This window comes from Nannobrachium achirus (genome assembly GCF_963921795.1).
Source record: "Nannobrachium achirus genome assembly, chromosome: 14".
Taxonomy (NCBI): Eukaryota; Metazoa; Chordata; class Actinopteri; order Myctophiformes; family Myctophidae; genus Nannobrachium; species Nannobrachium achirus.
Window position 1 is genome coordinate 46,224,442 of NC_137821.1, and position 20,902 is coordinate 46,245,343.

At 43.5% G+C, this 20,902-nt stretch overlaps 1 protein-coding gene across 3 annotated transcripts in view; it reads left to right on the forward strand.

The window, feature by feature from the left end:
* LOC308298328 (H(+)/Cl(-) exchange transporter 5-like) overlaps positions 1 to 20,451 on the forward strand; it is a 96,456-nt gene extending 76,005 nt beyond the window's left edge. For all 3 annotated transcript variants that reach the window (XM_080741908.1, XM_080741907.1, XM_080741909.1), the window contains 4 exons: positions 6,962 to 7,111; positions 8,988 to 9,093; positions 9,789 to 10,008; positions 19,947 to 20,451. In XM_080741908.1, the coding sequence (XP_080598034.1) occupies positions 6,962 to 7,111; positions 8,988 to 9,093; positions 9,789 to 10,008; positions 19,947 to 20,037 (567 nt within the window). In that variant the 3' untranslated portion in view covers positions 20,038 to 20,451. The remainder of the gene's footprint in view (positions 1 to 6,961; positions 7,112 to 8,987; positions 9,094 to 9,788; positions 10,009 to 19,946) is intronic.
* Positions 20,452 to 20,902: the final 451 nt, after the last annotated feature.

Consider the following 20,902-nt stretch of genomic DNA (forward strand, 5'->3'; position numbering starts at 1 on the left):
TTGGATTAATAATAGTTTTTGATTAAGAAAGATGGCTAAGGCCGCTGTTACGTGGACTGGAGTTTGTGGACGTTGGATATTAAAAGCAGATGTCAGATTCGTCTATGCTGGTAAGACTGAATCCACGAGTTTCCTACGCCCCATAGTGCATTGCGCAAACGTCTGCACCGAGGTTCCGCCGCCGATTTACAAGCTCACAACGGGTTGCATCTGCGACGCGACGTGAGCTTGTATGTCTGCTGTTAAACCCGGAAGTTTGGTCCTGATAGTCTCCAGTAAACTCCCGCGGAAACTTGTGGATACATTTTGATATTGATTGAACTGTGGAAAAGGTTTGTGTGTGAATACTTTATTAACAGTTTGTAAAAGAGGATTTTAAGTGTGTGACTGCAGCGAGTCACTGACTGCAGTCAGACCAGACGAGTCACCAGACGCGCAGTGCACGTTATAGCCTATTATTTAATAAACAACGTAGCCTACTTATGTAATTATCTAAAACACTTTCACAAGCCACAATGTGGCTTAATATTATTAAGGGTAACAAGCAGGCACGCGGCATGCACTCACTGCACATTATAACACGTTTGCTAGTGAGTGTAAATCAGTGGCTTCCTCAAAGAAAAAGAAACGAGGCGAAAAAGCGTTGAAAACATAAGGTTCGGGCCTCGGCTCGGGTCGGACGCTTATTCATGATTAATGCTCGGACGTCGACTCGGGTCGGACAGAAAACTGTCGGACACAGGTTCGGGTCGGACAGAAAAAATGGGCCCGATCCCAGCTCTAGTGTGTGTGTGTGTGTGTGTGCGCGCATATATGGTATGCACATTTTTAAAGTGACAATTTAAGGACTTTTTAATAGCTCTAAAATTACAAATAAAAAATTTGCCAAATTGTCAAATATTAGAGGCAGAAATTGTAATTTTGTAAATGTAAATTGGCTATTTTCACAATAGAACTGTGTTATACAAAATGTAATGCTTCAACTCTTAGTGCTCTTAGTGCTCACTCTTAGTGCTCATGAGAATCACTGCTCTAATACACAGCTCTGCTATAGCCGAGAGGCTGAGAAGCCTGGGCTACCGCGGCTGTGAGCGCAAGGGTCCCATAGCGTTGAGTCCCAACGCTATGGACCAGAACTAACTGTACCTAAACTCTTTAGGCTTTACGGTTGGGTTTATTAAAACCCATTTAGAACGGGTACATATTATTGTGTATCATTATTATATGCTTTAACTATTGAAAAATAGCAGATATACAAGCTTACAGCGCGGCACCGAGTGCCGCGCTGCGAGCTTGTAGATCTATTTTTTTTAAATCGTGAACATTAGAATTTTGACCCGATTCTATAAGTGTCTTTTGAATCCTTCTAAGATTTTTTTAAAAACCTATGTTTCTATGTCAGCAATCTGGCTAGCCATCGTCAAAGAAAAGGCCCTTTTCACTTAAATGGAGCTCAATTAGTCTGTTCTTGAGAGACTACTATGTCAGTGGTTCTCAAACCTTTTCATGTGAAGGACCCCCAAAATGATATGTATCTGGCCACCAAGTGCCGCGCTGTGAGCTTGTATATCTGCTATTTTTCACTGGTTAAAGCATTCAATAATTCTAGGCCTAAATGGGTTAAATACAAACGTGTGTGTGTTCAGATATGTTTTACTACGGCCGTCATTGTGAGTGGCAGCGGATTAGCGCTAAATAAGTAAAATACAGCGTTTTCCAAACACCGTGAGCCTCAAAGAGTCGTGGAGTTTTTCTAGGTACCATCATATGATATTCAACGTCAACATTTCCCCAGGTTTCCTCGAGGATTTATGGTAATCTTATTTGACACTGTGAAGTGCTTTCTTGGCACAAACTGTATGTTTTTTGTAAACTTAACATTTCGGGCCCTAATGGGTTCACCTTGTGCCTTTAACCCATTCAGAACAGGTACACATTATTGTGTATCATTATTTTATGCTTTAACTATTGAAAAATAGCAGATATACAAGCTCACAGCGCGCGCTGCGAGCTTGTAGATCTGCTATTTTTGAAGAAGTCGTGAAAATATGTGCACATCTTTGAATATATGTATTTTCAAAGCGAACGTTTGTAACTCAAATTTTGCTTCTGGGGGGTCCCCGGAACTAAATATTTTGAGATGAGGGTCCGTGGCCAAATACATATCATTTTGAGGGTCCTTCAAATGAAAAGGTCTGAGAACCACTGACATAGTAGTCTCTCAAGAACAGACTAACTGAGCTCCAGTTAAGTGAAAGGGACGTTTTCTTTGACGATGGCTGGCCAGATTGCAATAGTTTTTACCAAGTGTGGGTCGGAGTGTCACTGGTTTGGTTAAACATGGCTGCACTTATCACGTGGCGTTGATCGAGTCCCCCATTCGCCTATACAAGGACATGACGTATTCGGAAGAATGCACAATAATGCTTCCCAGCCACCAACATGCGCTGTTGCAACTAACATTGCAGCAAACGAGGAAAAGCAGTACACTTGGTAAAAACTATTTTTTTTTTTAAACGGACTAATACATTAAACAAGGCTTCCTAAGAAGTCGCATACATTTTGCAGAACTTCTACGGAGTCCTATATTTCGCATGTGTGCATGTGTAGAGCCGCTATTGCAGTCTGACAAGTCGGTAAGACGCTTCTGCCGTCGCCCCAACGTCACAATGCGGTAGTCTCGGTATGAATCCTTCTAAGATTTTTTGAAAAACCTATGTTTCTATGTCAGCAATCTGGCCAGCCATCGTCAAAGAAAAGGTCCTTTTCACTTAACTGGAGCCCAGTTAGTCTGTTCTTGAGAGACTACTGTGTCAGTGGTTCTCAAACTTTTTCATGTGAAGGACCCCCAAAATGATATTTATTTGGCCACGGACCCCCATCTCAAAATATTTAGTTCCAGGGACCACCCAGAAGCAAAATTTGAGTTACAGACCTTCGCTTTGAAAATACATATATTCAAAGATTTGCACACATTTTCACGACTTTTTCAAAAATAGCAGATCTACAAGCTCGCATCGCGGCACTCGCGCTGTGAGCTTGTATATCTGCTATTTTTCACTGGTTAAAGCATTCAATAATTACTAGGCCTAAATGGGTTAAAAACACTATGCCCTCTCCCACAACGAAACCCAAACTGGGAATAAAAGTGTGAACCAGCACATTGTTCACGTCTCCAAACAACACCACGTCGCTCCAAGGTCAACGGTTACGAAACACTTTATTTGGTATAACCTTATTCTCCATAATTGCCAATAATTCTGGGGGTATTTTCGTATAATATTGCACAAGAGCGGTTGTTTGGCTTGCATAACGTGGCAGCAGAGTTCACTGTGACACCCGGGAATTCTTGGCAAAACCTTTAATTTTATAACTTTTTTTTGGAACCTTTTAAATGTGTTTCCCCGACGGGGGCCTATACCGATGCTAGAAGCAAGGGACGTCACACCAAATTCTGGGCCCTGGGTACAAGGATTCACTGCGGGCCCCCCATGAATGTTAACTATTGAAAAATAGCAGATATACAAGCTCACAGCGCGGCACCGAGTGCCGCGCTGCGAGCTTGTAGATCTGCTATTTTTGAAAAATCGTGAAAATGTGTGCAAGAGAAACCTATGTTTCCATGTCAGTGGTGCTCAAACTTTTTCATGTCAAGGACCCCCAAGATGATATGTATTTGGCCACGGACCCCCATCTCAGAATGTTTAGTTCCAAGGACCCCCCCAGAAGCAAAATTTGAGTTACAAATGTTCCCCTAAAAAATACATATATTCAAAGATTTGCACACATATTCACGACTTCTACAAGCTCGCAGCGTGGCACTCGGTGCCGCACTGTGAGCTTGTATATCTGCTATTTTTCAATAGCTAAAGTTACTAGGGCCCCTCCACCTTGGGCCCTAGTAACTCAGTCCCACTTTCCCCCCCTTGTGACGCCCCTGGCTAGAAGTACAGTATACATACACACACACAAGTGCCATAAGACATGTTGAATAAACACTTCCAGTAAATGGCATATGTTTTATGTTAGACAGATTTTTTTATAGACTACCTCCCCTGGAGTGTTGTTTTTACTCTTATTGAGACGGGCATTTTTTTTTAAACCCATTTAGGCCTAGAATTATTGAATGCTTTAACCAGTGAAAAATAGCAGATATACAAGCTCGCAGCGCGGCACCGAGTGCCGCGCTGCGAGCTTGTAGATCTGCTATTTTTGAAAAAGTTGTGAAAATGTGTGCAAATCTTTGAATATATATGTATTTTCAAAGCGGACGGTTGTAACTCAAATTTTGCTTCTGGGTGGTCCCTGGAATTAAATATTTTGAGATGCGAGTCCGTAGCCAAATAAATATAATTTTGGGGGTCCTTCACATGAAAAGTTTGAACCACTGACATAGTAGTCTCTCAAGAACAAACTAACTGAGCTCCATTTAAGTGAAAAGGACGTTTTCTTTGACAATGGCTAGCAAGATTGCTGACATAGAAACATAGGTTTTTCAAAAAATCTTAGAAGGATTCAAAAGACACTTATAGAATCGTGTCAAAATTCTAATTTTCACGAATTTTAAAAAATAGCAGATCTACAAGCTTGCAGCGCGGCACTCGGTGCCGCGCTGTGAGCTTGTATATCTGCTATTTTTCAATAGTTAAAGCATAAAATAATAATACACTATAATGTGTACCCGTTCTAACTGGGTTAAAATGCAAGCAAGAGCAGCCTTTGGAGGGAGAGGACGGGATATAGAGAGACATACAGAACTTATCCCCCTGCTACAGATCCAGAAATTAGGGAATTAAAAGCCACGTTGGGCAATATGTGTGATTGTCACGCGGCCTTGAAAAATAACACGCACCGTCGGAGACTTTAATGAGACATAACGCTACCAGATCAGTGTATGCCAGAGCCCAAAGACCTTCCATGTTTTTCTTTTTCTTCCATTCTGGAAATGTCCGCGCAAAATCCACCCCGATTCTTTCATGGATTAATGTTCTCAGTCATTTGGATTCCATAGAAGCCAGCGTAAAATATTTTCAATCTCTCTCTTAACTCATTTGTAGCCAATCCCGAGAATACTCGTGAAAAATACACGAGTATCATATGGTGCCGATCCCGAGTATACTCGTGAAAAGTACTCTATTACTGTAACGGCGGTTCTCCTACCCTGTAGCTGCGCGGAAGGTCCTGGCACAATCGCCCTCGCCGATTCATCATCATCACGGATCCACGTGCACAAAATAGTAATCCCATAACATGGAGGCAGACGGGGAATCTCATCTTTAATGTCCATTATCTCCAAAGAACACTTTCAAAGGGGAGGATGGCAGTAGATTCTCGCTAACAAAACACATGTTGAAAAGCAACGAACCGCCATTACACAACGGCATGTTGACGACAAGCGATTCCGGTGAATGACGTGATGACGTCAAACCGGAAGTGTTTACGCAATCGACTTCTGGGCTTCAAAATAAGAGACTGGCCGCTTATGGAGCCAGCGAGAGGCACGCTGGACATTTTAATCCGTTCATTTCTGGAGCACAAAATGAGTTAATGTGTCTGAGAGCTGGAAGATAAGCTATTTTCATTTATTGGTTAGTGGTCAAACTAATATGTGCAGAAGTGTCTTCCATAAAATCCTAATAGTCTCCGATATTCCTATATTCCTATAGCGATGTAATTCCCCTGATTTATCTGGATGGAGGCCGCGCATGTTTTTCTTTTTCTTCCATTCTGAAAATGGCTGCGCAAAATCCACCCAGATTCTTTCATGGATTAATGTTCTCAGTCATTTGGATTTAAGCCAGCGTGTCTCCTATGGAACGCATGTTGAGCAGCAAAATATTTTCAATCTCTCTCTTAATGTGTCTGAGAGCTGGAAGATAGGCTATTTTCGTTTATTGTTTTAAGATTAGTGGTCAAACTAATAATGTGCAGAAGTGTCTTCCATAAAATCCTAATAGTCTCGGATATTCTATATATTCCTATGTAGTGCAAGACGTAATTCCCCTGATTTATCTGGTTGGAGGCCGCGCATCGCACAATGTGCCACGGTTCTTTTCACTGGGAAGAGTTTATGACGGGGGTTCTCAAACATTTTTGGCTCAATAACGTTGGTAAATAACGTTTTTCCTCCACTGCAAGCCCTGAATTACATTGTTACTTTACAGCACCTTTTGTCATATTAATGGTACATAAAAATATGTAAATCTTTCCCCAAAAGAGGCAGTATGTCATGATGACTCGAGGAAAACTGGAGAGAGTATCCGTTTCCATTACCACAGACTGAAAATAATATTTATACTTGGGCGTTTAAACACTTTAACCCCAGCATTCCTATTCTGGGGGGGGGGGGGGGGGGGCATCCACCAAGAACCGACTATCTACAAGCTCACAACGCTTCACGTTTTGAGCTTGTAGATCTGCTATTTTTGCTGAACAGACTTGGTGTAATGTAGGCTGAAAAAGGCAGTGGTTCTCAAACCTTTTCATGTCAAGGAGGACCCCCATATTGACACTTATTAGCCCGCGGACCCTTATTTGAAAAGATGATGTCTTTTCTCACATAATTAAGAGAATACTTTACGGCTCTAGCAGTGATTCCCAACCATTTTAATTTTAAGGGCACCCAGTTTGACTTGCATTAGGCTACGGACCCCCATTTTAATGGTGTTTCTAATCTCTGAAACCCCAATTTATATAGTAAAATCAATGTTAATTTAACTCTGATATCGTACAAATCAAACCAAATGGACCTGTTGGGGTCCATTTGGTTCCATTTGTACACTCTGAGTTACATACCCATAATGGTCCATTTGGTTCCTAACCATCATTTAGCTGGGGACCCCCTGGAACTCACTCAAGGAACCCTGGGGGTCCCCGGACCCCTTTGTGAACCAATGCACTAGGCCCACATCAGACTAAACAGATACCCATTCCATGTTCTGTTTATCTCCATGTTCTCTAGGCTCACATCAGGTTGAATGGATACCCGTTCCTGGAGCCCAAAGAGGAGTTTGCACACAACTCGTTGGCGGTGGACGTGATGAGACCCAGGAGGGCTGACCCTGCCCTGACCGTGCTCACACAGGACGGCATGACCGTAGGAGAGGTGGAGGTAACACTCTCAGTCACTCAGTCACTCACTCACTCACTCACTCACTCACTCACTCACTCACTCACTCACATACATGACCGTAGGAGAGGTGGAGGTAACCTACTCTCTCACTCACTCACTCACTCACTCACTCACTCACTCACTCACTCACTCACTCACTCACTCACTCACTCACTCACATACTCACATACATGACCGTAGGAGAGGTGGAGGTAACCTACTCTCACTCACTCACTCACTCACTCACTCACTCACTCACTCACCTCAGTGTTGTTTTTGACAGCAAATTTTGATTTAGTTTTAGTCATAGTCTTTTGAATAAAATGTCGTTTAGTTTTAGTCATAATTTAGTCACCTGAAAAGTTTTAGATTTAGTCTAATTTTAGTCAACTAAATATCATAAGATTTTAGGCGACTGAATCTACAGTTGATTTAGTCAACTGAAATGTATTTTGGCAGGCCTTGATGGCATTGTAATGACTGATTTTACACTTGGTTGTGTGCTGAAAATATGTGCTGAAAATAGCAGATCTACAAGCTCACAACGCGTCTCAAATCTTGACCACACATAAACAATAATGGCGGGGGGATCACCTTTCTGGTCGTTTTCTATGGCTGGATCTAGTTTCTCCATTTCTATGCTCTAAACTGGTGCGAGCGAGGGACAAATTTCAGCCTCGTTCATTGCAAATGGCTGTGCCCAGCCGTCTGTTTTGACAGATGACAGATACGTATTACTGTATTTTACAAAAGATTAATCGTTGCGTTTGGAAATAATGGGTGGATATTTTTCTATAAAGTGGCAAAGGTAAGCTACTTTTAAGCTACTTTGATGGCAGTTTAAGACGTCCTTAAATCCTTAAAGGACAACTTTGTTTTTTTACAACAAGGATTCATATTTTAGATTGTAATTAGAGAAAAGAAAAAGTGAATGTTAAAATGTTTTCATTTACTTCGTTCTATTGTTTTAGCACGTTTAACGTGCTAAAACGTGGGGGCATGCGTACGCATGGGGGCATGTGTACAAGTGGCTAAATATGTCTTTTTAGACACAATAGGCCTGCAATTTCTTTATTGCTATTTACAGTAACCCCAGAAGTCACATCTGCCCATGAAAGACTGCGGTGCATCTTGGTAATGGGCTTATTCTGTGTAAAAAAGATATATTTAGCCACTTGTACGCATGCCCCCAGCCACTGAAATCAAAATAATTAAAATCTCTAAAACGATAGAAAGGAGTAAATGAAAACATTTTAACTCTCATCTTTTATATTCTTTAATTCAGGGGTCTTCAACAGGGGGTACGGGACCCCTAGGGGGTCCTCAGAGTTACTACAGGGGGTCCTCCAAATCTTTGCGTGATATAAACTTTTTTCCCTCCTTTTTTATATTAACCATTTGAACCCTAGTGTCCATAGTCTGAGAACTTTAGCCAAAAATAGCAGATCTACAAGCTCACAACGCCTCGCAGCGCGAGGCGTTGTGAGCTTGTAGATCGGCTATTTTTGGAAAAGAGGGTTGGTGTAGAGGGGAAAAAGGCAGGACTAAGGACAGAGTGAAAGGTCAAGTTTATTAAGTATCGACGGTTCAAGTGGTTAAATATATGAAAACACAAATTGACATGAATCCAAAATACACTGATGATTGCGCTGTCAAACGATGAAACTATATGGAATCTACTTTATGAAAAGGTTGTGGGGGTCCCTGCTTCATCTCTCTCTGAACTAAGGGGTCCTTGGCCTGAAAAGGTTGAAGACCCCTGCTTTAATTCCTATCTAAAATATGAACCCTTGTTGTAAAAAAACAAAGTTGTCCTTTAATGTGGCAGTAAGTTAATGTTCCTGTTGTACATGCTGTGTTGTTGTTTGTTTTGCAGTCGCTGGTGGAGAGCACCCACTACAGTGGTTTTCCTGTGGTGGTCTCTCAGGAGTCTCAGAGGCTGGTGGGCTTCGTGTTGAGGAGAGACCTGCTTATATCAATAGGTAAACATTACTATTCTGACACTTTTTGTTATGACATTTTCTTCCCCGGTAGGAATTGCACATGATTTCATTGCACATGCACACGATTTCTTTGCTAAATAGTTACTATATCTTTTTAAATCATTGTATCGAATCGTATCGCCATGAATGAACCAATATTGTCCATGTACCGCAGTGGTTCTCAACCTGTGGGTCGGGACTCCCCAGGGTGTCCCCAAATTATTTTGGGGGGTCCCCATGAGATTAACTTTCATGGGCAACATTGTTTTCTTACTCGACAGTAAACAAACCAACATAAAGTTTAAGTGTATAAAGGGTATCTGCACATTTCTAAAGTTAAAATGTAATGACGTTTTAACATGTTTTAAACATTGACCAAATTGTCAAAGGTTAGAGGAAGAAATTGTGAAAATAACAGATCTACATGTTCACAACGCCTCGCAACAACAGAATCGTGTTATAAAAAAAAATGTTATGCCTAAATTCTTAGTGCTCGTCAGGATGGGGGGTCCCCAGTTAAATTATGATTATTTTGGGGGTCGCGGCCTGAAAAGGTTGAGAACCACTGATGTATTGTATCGTTAACCATGTTTCATGATGCGTATCGTAACGCTGTTACAATGTATCATTACCCCCCTATCACTTACTAATAGCATTTCCTAACTCAGCCATGCCTCTCTCTCCTCTCCCTTTAGACAACGCGCGGCAGCGTCAGGAGGGCGTGGTCAGTGCGTCCCAGGTGGTGTTCACTGAGCACGCTCCGTCGCAGGCGGCGGCGGACGGGCCTCCCCCGCTGAGGCTGCGTTCCATCCTGGACCTCAGCCCCTTCACCGTCACAGACCACACCCCCATGGACATCACCGTGGACATCTTCAGGAAGCTGGGCCTGCGCCAGTGTCTGGTCACACACAACGGGTCAGTTCGCATGCGCACACAATTCAGTTCAATTCAAAGGAGCTTTATTGGCATGAGAAAACATACGTTTACATTGCCAAAGCAAGTGTCACAAATACAATAAAAACAGTTGAAAATGGGGAACATATACTGTACAGTTGGAGGGGGTACAGCATTGTGTAAACAGAGCTATGTCGCATTGTGACATTTTATATATATACAGGGTACAAATAGCAGCATTATTTTCCTCAAAATGTATTTAAAGGTATCAGCTCTGTTTCATACTGTATGTGAAGTAGGTCTAGATGTCAATCCATGGTTTGTAGTCTTTTAGGGTGGTTGTGTTTCTAGCCTTCTTTTGTTGCAAACAGTTCACAAATCTTGCTGCTGTGTTCGCGCATTGTTGTATTTCTCCCAGTAGGTATGGGAGTTTTTCATCATTGGTCGAGTTTTCACATTCACTTCGGGTGTGTGTAATCTGTGGGAAGTATGTGTATCTATGGTGATGTCTTGGTATAGTGGGCAGGTGGTTAGAAAGTGTAGCTCTGTGTCTACCACATTTTGTGTGCAGTGGGTGCATAGCCTATCTTACCTTCCCTATCTTCCCAGACACACAGTGTCTTGTCACACACAACGGGTCAGTCCGCACGCACGCACGCACACGCACACACACACACACACACACACACACACACACACACACACACACACACACACACACACACACACACACCAGTGTTAATCCATTTAGACCTGGAATTATGTTATACTTTAGCTATTGAAAAATAGCAGATATACAAGCTCACAGCGCTGCACCAGTTGCGAGCTTGTAGTTTCTTTGTTTGTTTTTGTTTTTTTGAAGCGAACATTTGTAGCCCAAATATTTTGCTTCTGGGTGGTCCCTGGACCAACATTTTTTCAGATGGGGGTCCGTGGCCAAATACGTGTAATATTTGGCATCCTTGACATGAAAAGGTTTGAAAACCACTGATTTAGAAGAAGGTAGAAGACATTTATTGAATCGGGTCAAAAATATTCAAAGACTTTCACGATTTTGCAAAAAAAGCAGATCTACAAGCTCGCAGTGTGGCACTCAGGGAGTATTCAAAAGACGCCCAACGGGTGTCCTAGACTCGGAAAATAATCCTTGTCCTGACTCGACCATCCTTTTTAAAAGCTATAGGCTTCCGCGTCCCTCGCCACATACCATTATGTGTGTTTTCTTTTTATTTTAATTCCAAAAAAAATCTAATAAAACAAGATTTTAGTCCATTGAAAGAATGTGTTGAATTTAAGGGTTAGGGGTGATAACTTAATCTTCAGTGAAATAGATAAATGATTGTATTTACAATCTGATCCATGCTCAGCCCTGCACCATTCAGTCACTGGATCAGTTTAAAGATGGGGACTCAGGGGAGTTAAGATTTCAGAATCTAAAATAACAAACAAAAAACACTGGTGTCTACATGACAAGAAAGAGACAGTGGTACAGTCAACCGGGGCATTAAGGCCACTGTGGCCTCAGGTCATGCCATTGGTTTGAGGGGCACAAGGCCAAACTGAGGGGCACCATGGCCTTCATGGCCTCCATGAAATAATCCTTCCCTGGATCCCGCGTCAAAACACGTAACTCGCCAAACTCGTCCCATGTCTAATTATTACGTTAATAAATATATCAACACTTCCTTTTGATGCGGTCGAACCCAAAGTTGGACATGGAGGCAACAGTGACGAAATCCGGGCATCAAAAGAAGCAGAGCAGTGGGGCGTAGGTTTGTTAGCGCTGGTTGTTCTGGTTTTCTCACCCTCTCGCGTCCCGTTCAACAGATTTATATTCCCCCAGACGTAGCGGTAGGCGGAGATCTCTGATCATCCCCAAAAAAAACTGTTAATCCCTATCTTGAGTGGATCAGATTGGAATGTAGTTCAAAACCCCCCCAAAAAACAACGACAGCATTGGGAACACTTTCATAGCCGATGTGTGATCATGAAATTATCCCTGCAAACGTTATGTCAGTAAGAAATTTAAGTTTGATGGATTAATCAAACTAAAAGGCCAGCGCCCTTTGGGGGCGCCGGGTCTACTCGGGACCCCTGGCCTGCGAGTCGGGGAGTTAAATGATGCAAGTTCCCTGATACACGCCACACCCGTTTGTGCAATACTTCTTGCTTCGTGCGGCCGCTGTCATTCGCTCGAGGCGGTCGGATGATGATGATGATGATGATGATGATGCTGTGTGTCATGCTGACCCCTAACACACTGATGTTTGGAAAGAAGGAGAGGACACTGGAGCAGCTCCGATGTTTAGTGACACACTGTTTCTTCAGGAACCGTATTTTCTAGTGTGAAGTGTGAAGTATGAGCACCGCTCATTTAACGCAGGTGTGATTTTTTAATTATTTTTATTAAAGTAGCAAGCAAAAGGTGATCGTCATCTTCCTCAGAGTCAGCCATTGCAGTTTGGGTTGGTGGGTAATTGACGCATACAGTATTTTCTGGACTATAAGGCGCACCTGACTATAAGGCGCACTGTCAATGAATGGTCTATTTTCAAACTGTTTTCATATATAAGGCGCACCTGACTATAAGGCGCACATAATAGACGCTACCGTTGCGTTATGCATCCAACAGATGGAGCTGTGCTAAAGGGAATGTCAATGTCAATGAATGATCCATATATAAGGCGCACTGGACTATAAGGCGCACTGTAGTTTTTTGAGAAAATTAAAGGCTTTTAAGTGCGCCTTATAGTCCGGAAAATACGGTAGTTTCCTTTCTTTAAAACCTTGAAAATTTAGTTTTTTATTGTTAGTTCATAGTTATTGGTCCAAGCCAGAAAAACAATCGACTCATTGATCTTTAAAATAAACCCTCTCTGAAATCACATGCTTTGGAAAAGCAGTGAGATGGGAGGGCCACCAACGCTTTCAAGATTTTCAGAGTTGGCCCTGATCCCGTTTAGCTTAATAACCGACGGGTCAGAGTGTCCGCCCTGAGATTGGGAAGTCTGGGGTTCAATCCCCAGCCGCAACCATAACTGCGGTGTCAAGTGGCACCTGTGCGCCGACACCGCTGCCACTCGGCATCGCTCTGGGGAAAAGTCCATACAAACGGGACCCAATGCCTCCCTGCTTGACACTCTGCACTCACAGGGGTTAAAGTTCTCAGTCCTGGGGACTGATTTCAGTCTTGAAGATTCCATAGGGGCTATTTCTGAGATCAGTGCAGATGTAGCGATGGCCGCGGGCATGAATGACAAAGTCTTCAAAACGCTAGTCAAGTGATCTCCAAACAAAAATCACACCCGTGTGAACTGAGCGGTGGTTTACCCCCCCCCCCCCCCCCCCCCCCCCACCCTGTGTGTGTGTGTGTGTGTGTGTGTGTGCGCGTGTGTGTGTGTGCCTGGCCTGGCCTGGCCTGAAAACAGCGCCCCTCCCTTAACATGTGTGGTCATAAAAGGTACTACACCACAGGCTTGAGGCTACATACAGACCCACCCACCCACATACATACATACATACAAACATACATACCTACACACACGGCCACGCTATGGAGACGGTGTGACCACCGCTCAAAAAAGCAGTTATAATTTCAAGATATGAGTATTTGAATTGGCCAGACTAGCAATAGAATACAACAAAACTTCAGAAGATACTTCTATAAAATGAAGCATGGATTCGCACACACACATTCAGTGAAGGCAGTTCAGAAACACCCCAAATATTGGTGTGTGCTGCGCACGCCATGTTTCTAATACAAATATTGGGACATGATCTGAAAAAAATATTTAGTCTTGGGATTTTTTGGAGCTTTAACCCCTGCACTCAGCATCATGGGTATAACGGAGGTTAAGTCCCTGTGACATACTAGCGTCATGTCCAGGGGGTGTACATGTACTGTACATGTACATCATGCCGCCTCACGTCACAGAAACAGGAGACCTATTACTTAGGCCACATGGCTCGCAAACCCTTGGTCTGTTTCCCCAAGGCTACTTACTTAATACTTACATCATCCTCCTCACACACACTTGCAACACACAGGCGGAGTGGGGGACAGATGGGCTGGATGGGAGGACTGAAAGTTGACAACAAACATGCATTTTGTTAACACAGTTGGACCGAGCACGCATTATTGTGTATCATTTTATGCTTTAGCTATAAAAAAAATTGCAGATATACAAGCTTGTAGATCTGCTATTTTTGAAGAATCTTGAAAATGTGTGCAATTCTTTGAATATTTTGACCCGATTCTATAAGTGTCTTCTGAATCCTTCTAAGGTTTTTTGAAAAAGTTATGTTTCTATGTCTGTGGTGCTCAAACCTTTTCATGTGAAGGACCCCCAAAATGATATGTATTTGGCCATGGACCCCCATCTCAAAATAGTGTATCGGGGACCCCCCAGAAGCAAACATTTGAGTTACAAATGTATATAGATATAGATATATATATATATTCAAAGATTTGCACAAATATTCATGATTTTTCAAAAATAGCAGATCTACAAGCTCGCAGCGCGGCACTCGGTGCCGCGCTGCGAGCTTGTATATCTGTAACTTGTATATCTGCTATTTTTCAATAGTCTAAAGCATTCAATAATTCCTGGCCTAGATGGCTTTAATAAATAGTTTTGGAGTGCGGTTCCCCGGCGACTTCCATTTGGATGGTGAGAAAGACCAGCGACTGTCTTTCCCATTGTCTTGTGGATTCCAAACGTCGTTATGATCAACAACACAACTAAACATCAGAGAGGCCTCTGCAGCGCAGTGCCACATTGTAGCCATAACTACCACACAACACGGTTTACGTGACACACAACAGAGACCGCAGACACATCGCTCTCAATAACGGGGCCGCCGCTCCGCCTCTGATCGCGTCGTTAGGGAAGTAAGCCATTTACCATGAGAGGGAGTGGGTTGTTGGCTGATTTACCACTGTTTCAGGGTTGTGGCACGTTGCGACGCGTTGTGAGCTTGTAGATCGGCTGTTTTTTGGCAAAGAGATTTGGTCGAGAGTGAAGAAGAAGAAAGAAAGAATTTGCCTACGTCATCCCACAAGGGAAATTCAGTTTTCAGCTTAACCCAGCTGAACCCAGTGCTGCCCACAAGGAGCGCGGGGGAGGGGAGCAGTTAGGGGTTAGGCGAAGGGCGAAGCCTCGTGCCAAACAACCCTGAAACAGTGGTAAATCAGCCAAGAACCCACGACCTTGAATGGTAAATCTACCACTTTTACCATGAAAACACAGTTGTAACTTGCAAGGATCTTTAGTTACAATCATTAATTGTTTCAGTGGGCGGGGTCCATGAGCCAACTCAAGGTTGCTGACTGATTTACCACTGTTTTAAGCCAATCAGAATCCAGTATTTGAACATGTGACCACAAAAAGTGGTAGAAGCGGAAGTTTGAAAGCTCGACGGAATCGAATGTTCCACGTCAAACCTTATTGATCTGGTTATAGGTAGCTGTTTAATAATAAAACTGGGTGATAATGTACGGGAAGGAGGAGGTTATTGGACAACATTTGTGTCCTGTTTTATCCCTTTTTGGAGTGGACAATATATCTCTTTTTGCAAAAGCGCTCGGTTGTTGTGGCACACACTTTGGTTCTTTGTAACTTGTGATCTCTTAAGCACCCGCATGCACGCACGCACGCACACACACACACATATACAGACACTCAGGGCTACTCAACTTAGGGTGGCTCAAGGGCGACCCCGCAAACTAGAAATTACGGTCCTATTTTGGACATTTAGACCAGTGGTTCTCAAAGTGGATTCCAGGGACAGTGTGGCTTCCTTTAGGGGGTTCTAAATGGACCCATACAAGTCTGTAACTCTGACAGTGTACAAATGCAAAACCGGCAGATCTACAAGCTCACAAGGCCTCGTTGAAGACCCCTGGTCTAGTGTCATAACCTGCACTCTCTCTCTCCTTCTCACGCGACCGCTGTCGCTCATGATCTCATGAGCTGCAGACCCATCGAGCCTCCACCCTTCTGCTGTCAACTAATCAGGCCCTCATGTTGGCTCTGGGTGGAGGGACAGAGAGGAGAGATGAGAGGAATACAACACATGTAGAGATGGGACGATAAGAGATATTATCGCTTATCGTGATTAAAAACACTCACGATAATCGTATCGTGGAGAGATTTAATTCATTGTGATATCGTCCTCCGTCATGCACTGGGATCAATTCACCTTTTATTTGCCGAGCTGCATATCCGGTACACTTAAATCCTCTATAATTGGTAAAACGTACTTATAATTAGAGATGCTCCGATTGCGATTTTTGGGGCCGATACCGATCACCGATCAACTGGAATCCGTATCTGCCGATACCGATATTCCCGATCACAGCGTCAAATCCACAAATTCTTCTATTTATTTTTGTTACTGTAGCAGCATTTATATATTTAATTATTCTTCTTACAAAACATTGACATTGTATATTAAGTATAAACATTAGGAGATGAGAAAGTATCATGAATTGACAAGTGTTACTGTATATTGCAAGCTGAGGTCCTTTAGTATCCAATTCAGCACATGGAATTGTATGAGTTGAAGCTGAGGTTACATTCAGTCCCACAGATAAATATTGTTAAAATGGCTGTCACAATATTTTTTCACTCTCTAAAAAATTGTCTTTGCCAGTCTACAAGCTTGTAGATCAGCTATTTTTTGGCAAATGTTCTGCCCCAGGATAATGGATTTTGAATTGTTGTTATCGAGATAATATCGTAAATCGTGATTTCTTTTGTCAGAATAATCGTGATATGAGATTTTCATATCGTCCCATCCCTGAACACATGTTGGCTCTGGGTGGAGGGACGTCGCAGAGAGGAAAGATGAGAGGAATACAACACATGGGAGGATGAGAGAATGACGGTACTGAGGGATTAGAGCAGATTTACACGTTGAGGCATCGCGCCCATGTTGTCATGCAGAGCAATCGTCTGTAGGATATAAGTCGTACGTCAAGACTGTAATACAGCGAAAAGACATTTTACATGGTTAACGACGACGTACAAAAATAGACAGACGGCTATGAACAAATGTAGCATTTTCTGTGGCCAAAATGTAAACCAATACTTGCCTCTTCTTACATATGTGCTCTGAATTATGTGCAGTTTAGGTTATGAGTGTGCACAGTATATGAGGGATTGAATGTAGGAGTCTCAGAAGTAATGTTGGAGAACCCAAACTCATCTACAAATGTGGGCGCTATTTCAGCATGCGGCTGTTACCATGGCGGTGACGCCTGCACAGCACAGGTGGCGGTATCAGTGATGTCAGTTATCTGCAAATTTGTGCATTGTTTAGCATCAGAGATGTCAGCATGCGTGGTATATCAGACAGACAGACATTCGGTCGTTTATTAGTAGGATTGTAATCTAAACCAGGGGTCGCTGCCTGAAAAGGTTGAGAACCACTGATCTAAACGGATGTGAACATACGTAATAAAGGGTCTAATACTTCTATGTTATCTTAAATCTTCTTTTTGAGCGGTGCTAGCCACTCCAGTTCGTGACTTGTGTGTATGTCCGTACGAAATCAACAGCTGCACATATCCTTGTATGTCCCTTTTCTGATTGGACAATATAATGTGACGTCACGTGGGTCTACCATCATCATCAACAGCAGCAGCACCACTCACTTCACACAATGTGATTTGATTTGGTGAGTGAGAGAGAGAGAGATGGGAGGTTGATCCTTGTCACAAACATCTGTGCAAAGCATTGAGTTTGGACAAAAGTAGGTCCTGTGACTGACAGTCTCCAGATTCCAATCTACACTGCGGCAACTTTGTAGCGAAAGTGAATAAACACACACACACACACACACACACACACACACACACACACACACACACACACAACCGCTCACCCTCCCACCCTCGTAAACGACCGGGTTTGACCCCTTGTGGTCTGCTGATACTTGGAGGAGAACGTCATTCCTTTTCGAACGGCAACAAAAAACGCTGCTTTCCCAGACCTGCTCAAGGTTCTTATGTCGGCAAAGAATCCTCTCTGTGCTAAACATGGGTCGTCATCATTTCATCAGGGAGTATAAACACTCTCCCCTCCCTCTGCCCTCTCTCTGGCCCGCTGTGCAGGGGCGTCGCGCCAAATTCTGGGCCCTGGGTACAAGGATTCACCTCCATTTTGTGCTTTAACTATTGAGAAATAGCAGATATACAAGCTCACAGCGCGGCACCAAGTGCTGTGCTGCAAGCTTGTAGTTCTGCTATCCGTCAGAATATTTCAAATCCTCCTAAGGTGTTTTGAAAAACCTATGTTTCTGTGTCTGTGTTGCTCAAACCTTTTCATGTGAAGGACCCCCAAAATGATATGTATTTGGACACAGATCCCTATCTCAAAATATTTAGTTCCAGGGACCCCCACCCCAGAAGCAAAATTCGAGTTACAAATGTTTGCTTAAAAAATACACAAGATTTACACACATTTTCACCACTTTTCAAAAATAGCAGATACAAGCTCGCAGCGCGGCACTCAAGTGCCGCGCTGTGAGCTTGTATATCTGCTATTTTTCAATAGCTAAAGTATAAAATAATTACGGCCCCTCCACCTTGGGCCCTCGTAAGTCAGTCCCACTTTCCCCCCCTTGTGACGCCCCTGCTGCTGTGCTATTAGTCTGCTCAGGAAACAGCCACGCTTTGCCATGAACTGCATTAGAGGAGAGGAAAGAGCCAACCAATTAGAGACGAGACGGAGACGGAGAGAGAGGCCAATTAGAGGCGATGAGTCTGTATGGTTTCTGTGGGGTCTCTCTGTTTACTGATGGCGTTCTGTTGTTGACAAAGCAAACAATAGATGATGATTATGAAGTAATCAACGCTCTGCTCCCTCTCTCTCTCTCTCTCTCTCTCTCTCTCTCTCTCTTTTCCCTCCCTCTCTCTCCCTCTCCCCTTGACTCATTGTCCTGTCATCTCTTTTCCTTTCCTTGCTCTATTTCTGTCTGTCTGTCTATTACTCTCTTTTTATCTCCTTTACCACCCACATCTCTCTCTCTCTCTCTCTCTCTCTCTCTCTCTCTCTCTCTCTCTCTCTCTCTCTCTCTCTCTCTCTCTCTCTCTCTCTCTCTGATGTCATCGATATATATATCACTGGCCAGATGGCCAAGATATGGCCCATATATCTGTGTGGCTGGTTCAGATAGGGATCTCCATGTATGGGCATAAAATATATTGTATGTTGTGATGTCATGGGAACCACTCTAACAGAATCCCTTTATGCCCATACTGTATATGGAGATCCCTGATGTCATCAATATTAAGGCCATATCTAACACGACATCATATGGGAATGCCCATATATGGAGGAAGTTAGCCGATATCTGTGCGGCTGTTTCGGACGGGGATCTCCATGTATGGGCATAAACGGGATGTACTATATACAGTACATGGATCTCCATATATGGATATACATCACTGGCCAGATGGCCAAGAATTGTCTCCCTGAGGCGTCTTACTAGTTACTTGCGCCAGCAGAGCACACAAGTACTGCATTTGGTGACGTATCTTGTTTGTGTTTACGCCCTTAGCCAATCAGGGACCAGCATTCCAGGTGATGTCACCATCAACAAGTGCGACCTGACATATACATGACAATATATATGACAATAACAAGGCACGCTCAGCTGGCGGCGTCCTTCTTTGTTTAAGCCCGTAGCCCAATCAGGGACCAGCATTTCTGGCAATGTCATCATTAACAGTCAATGAAGGGACCAGCATTCCTGGTGATTCCAGTGGTAATGCCAGTGGTGCACAAGTAGGCCATACATGGCCTACTTGTGCACAAGAAGCAAGTTGGCACCTCGACAGAGCATTCAGAATACAGGGTAATTCCGTTTGATGTAAAGTGAACTCCAAATAGCAAATAGGCCTGTGCTAAAGTCTGTCTCTCTCTCTCTCTCTCTCTCTCTCTGTCTCTGTGCAGGAGGCTGCTGGGAATCATTACAAAGAAGGACATTCTCAAACACATGGCCCAGATGGCCAACAGAGACCCCGACTCCATCCTCTTCAACTGAAGCCTCCTCTGGCTCCAGACTCATCTCTCCTATCATCATCATCCTCCACTCCTCTCGTGTCATGTCCTCTCCTCTGTCCTCCGCTCCGTCCACGCTCTCTCCACGCCTCTCTGGTGGACGGGCGGAGAAGGACGACGGACACAGAGACACCAGCACGGACGGATGGATGGACAGACGGACGGACGAGACGGAGGAGGAAAATGCACTTTTTTATGATTTCTTTCTCCAATCCTCCGGTCTTTCCGTGGGAGGAACGTCGCAACAGTATGGACTAAAAAGCTGACTCTTGTGCATTGCGTGACCAAGTGGAGCTTCAAGTGTAGTATATTATATATTTTTTTCTATATCTATAGTATATTGATGTGAATGGATGCCGGTATATATGTTGGGGACTGTTGTTTCGGTCCGTGGTCGGTCGCACAGTGCTTATCAGGGGTTTCCAAAATGGACCTTTTACAGGCCTGTAACTCGTACTAATGGAACCAAATGGACCCGTATGGGTCCATTTGGTTCCATTTGTACACTCTCAGAGTGAGAGGGTTGGCGTCCCAAAGATAAAAGATATGTTTCCACTTGGACCCTTGGTGGGCCCTAGACCCAAACGTTGAGAAACGGTGCTGTAGAGGAGTCATGTGATCGACTCAACACTCCATCCAGCAAAGCCACATACGGACAGACAAGACGAACTGAACGTTGACGGGTGACGAGTTGGCACGGGTACTTTAACAGTAAGCCTGATCTAGATTTAGTTGCGTGCCGGTGTCTGTACGCCGAAAATAAGCCGATCCACAAGCTCGCATCACAACCAACGCGTTGTGCGACACCTGGTGCACACAAAAAAAAAGAATCAAATCAAGCCTCAACC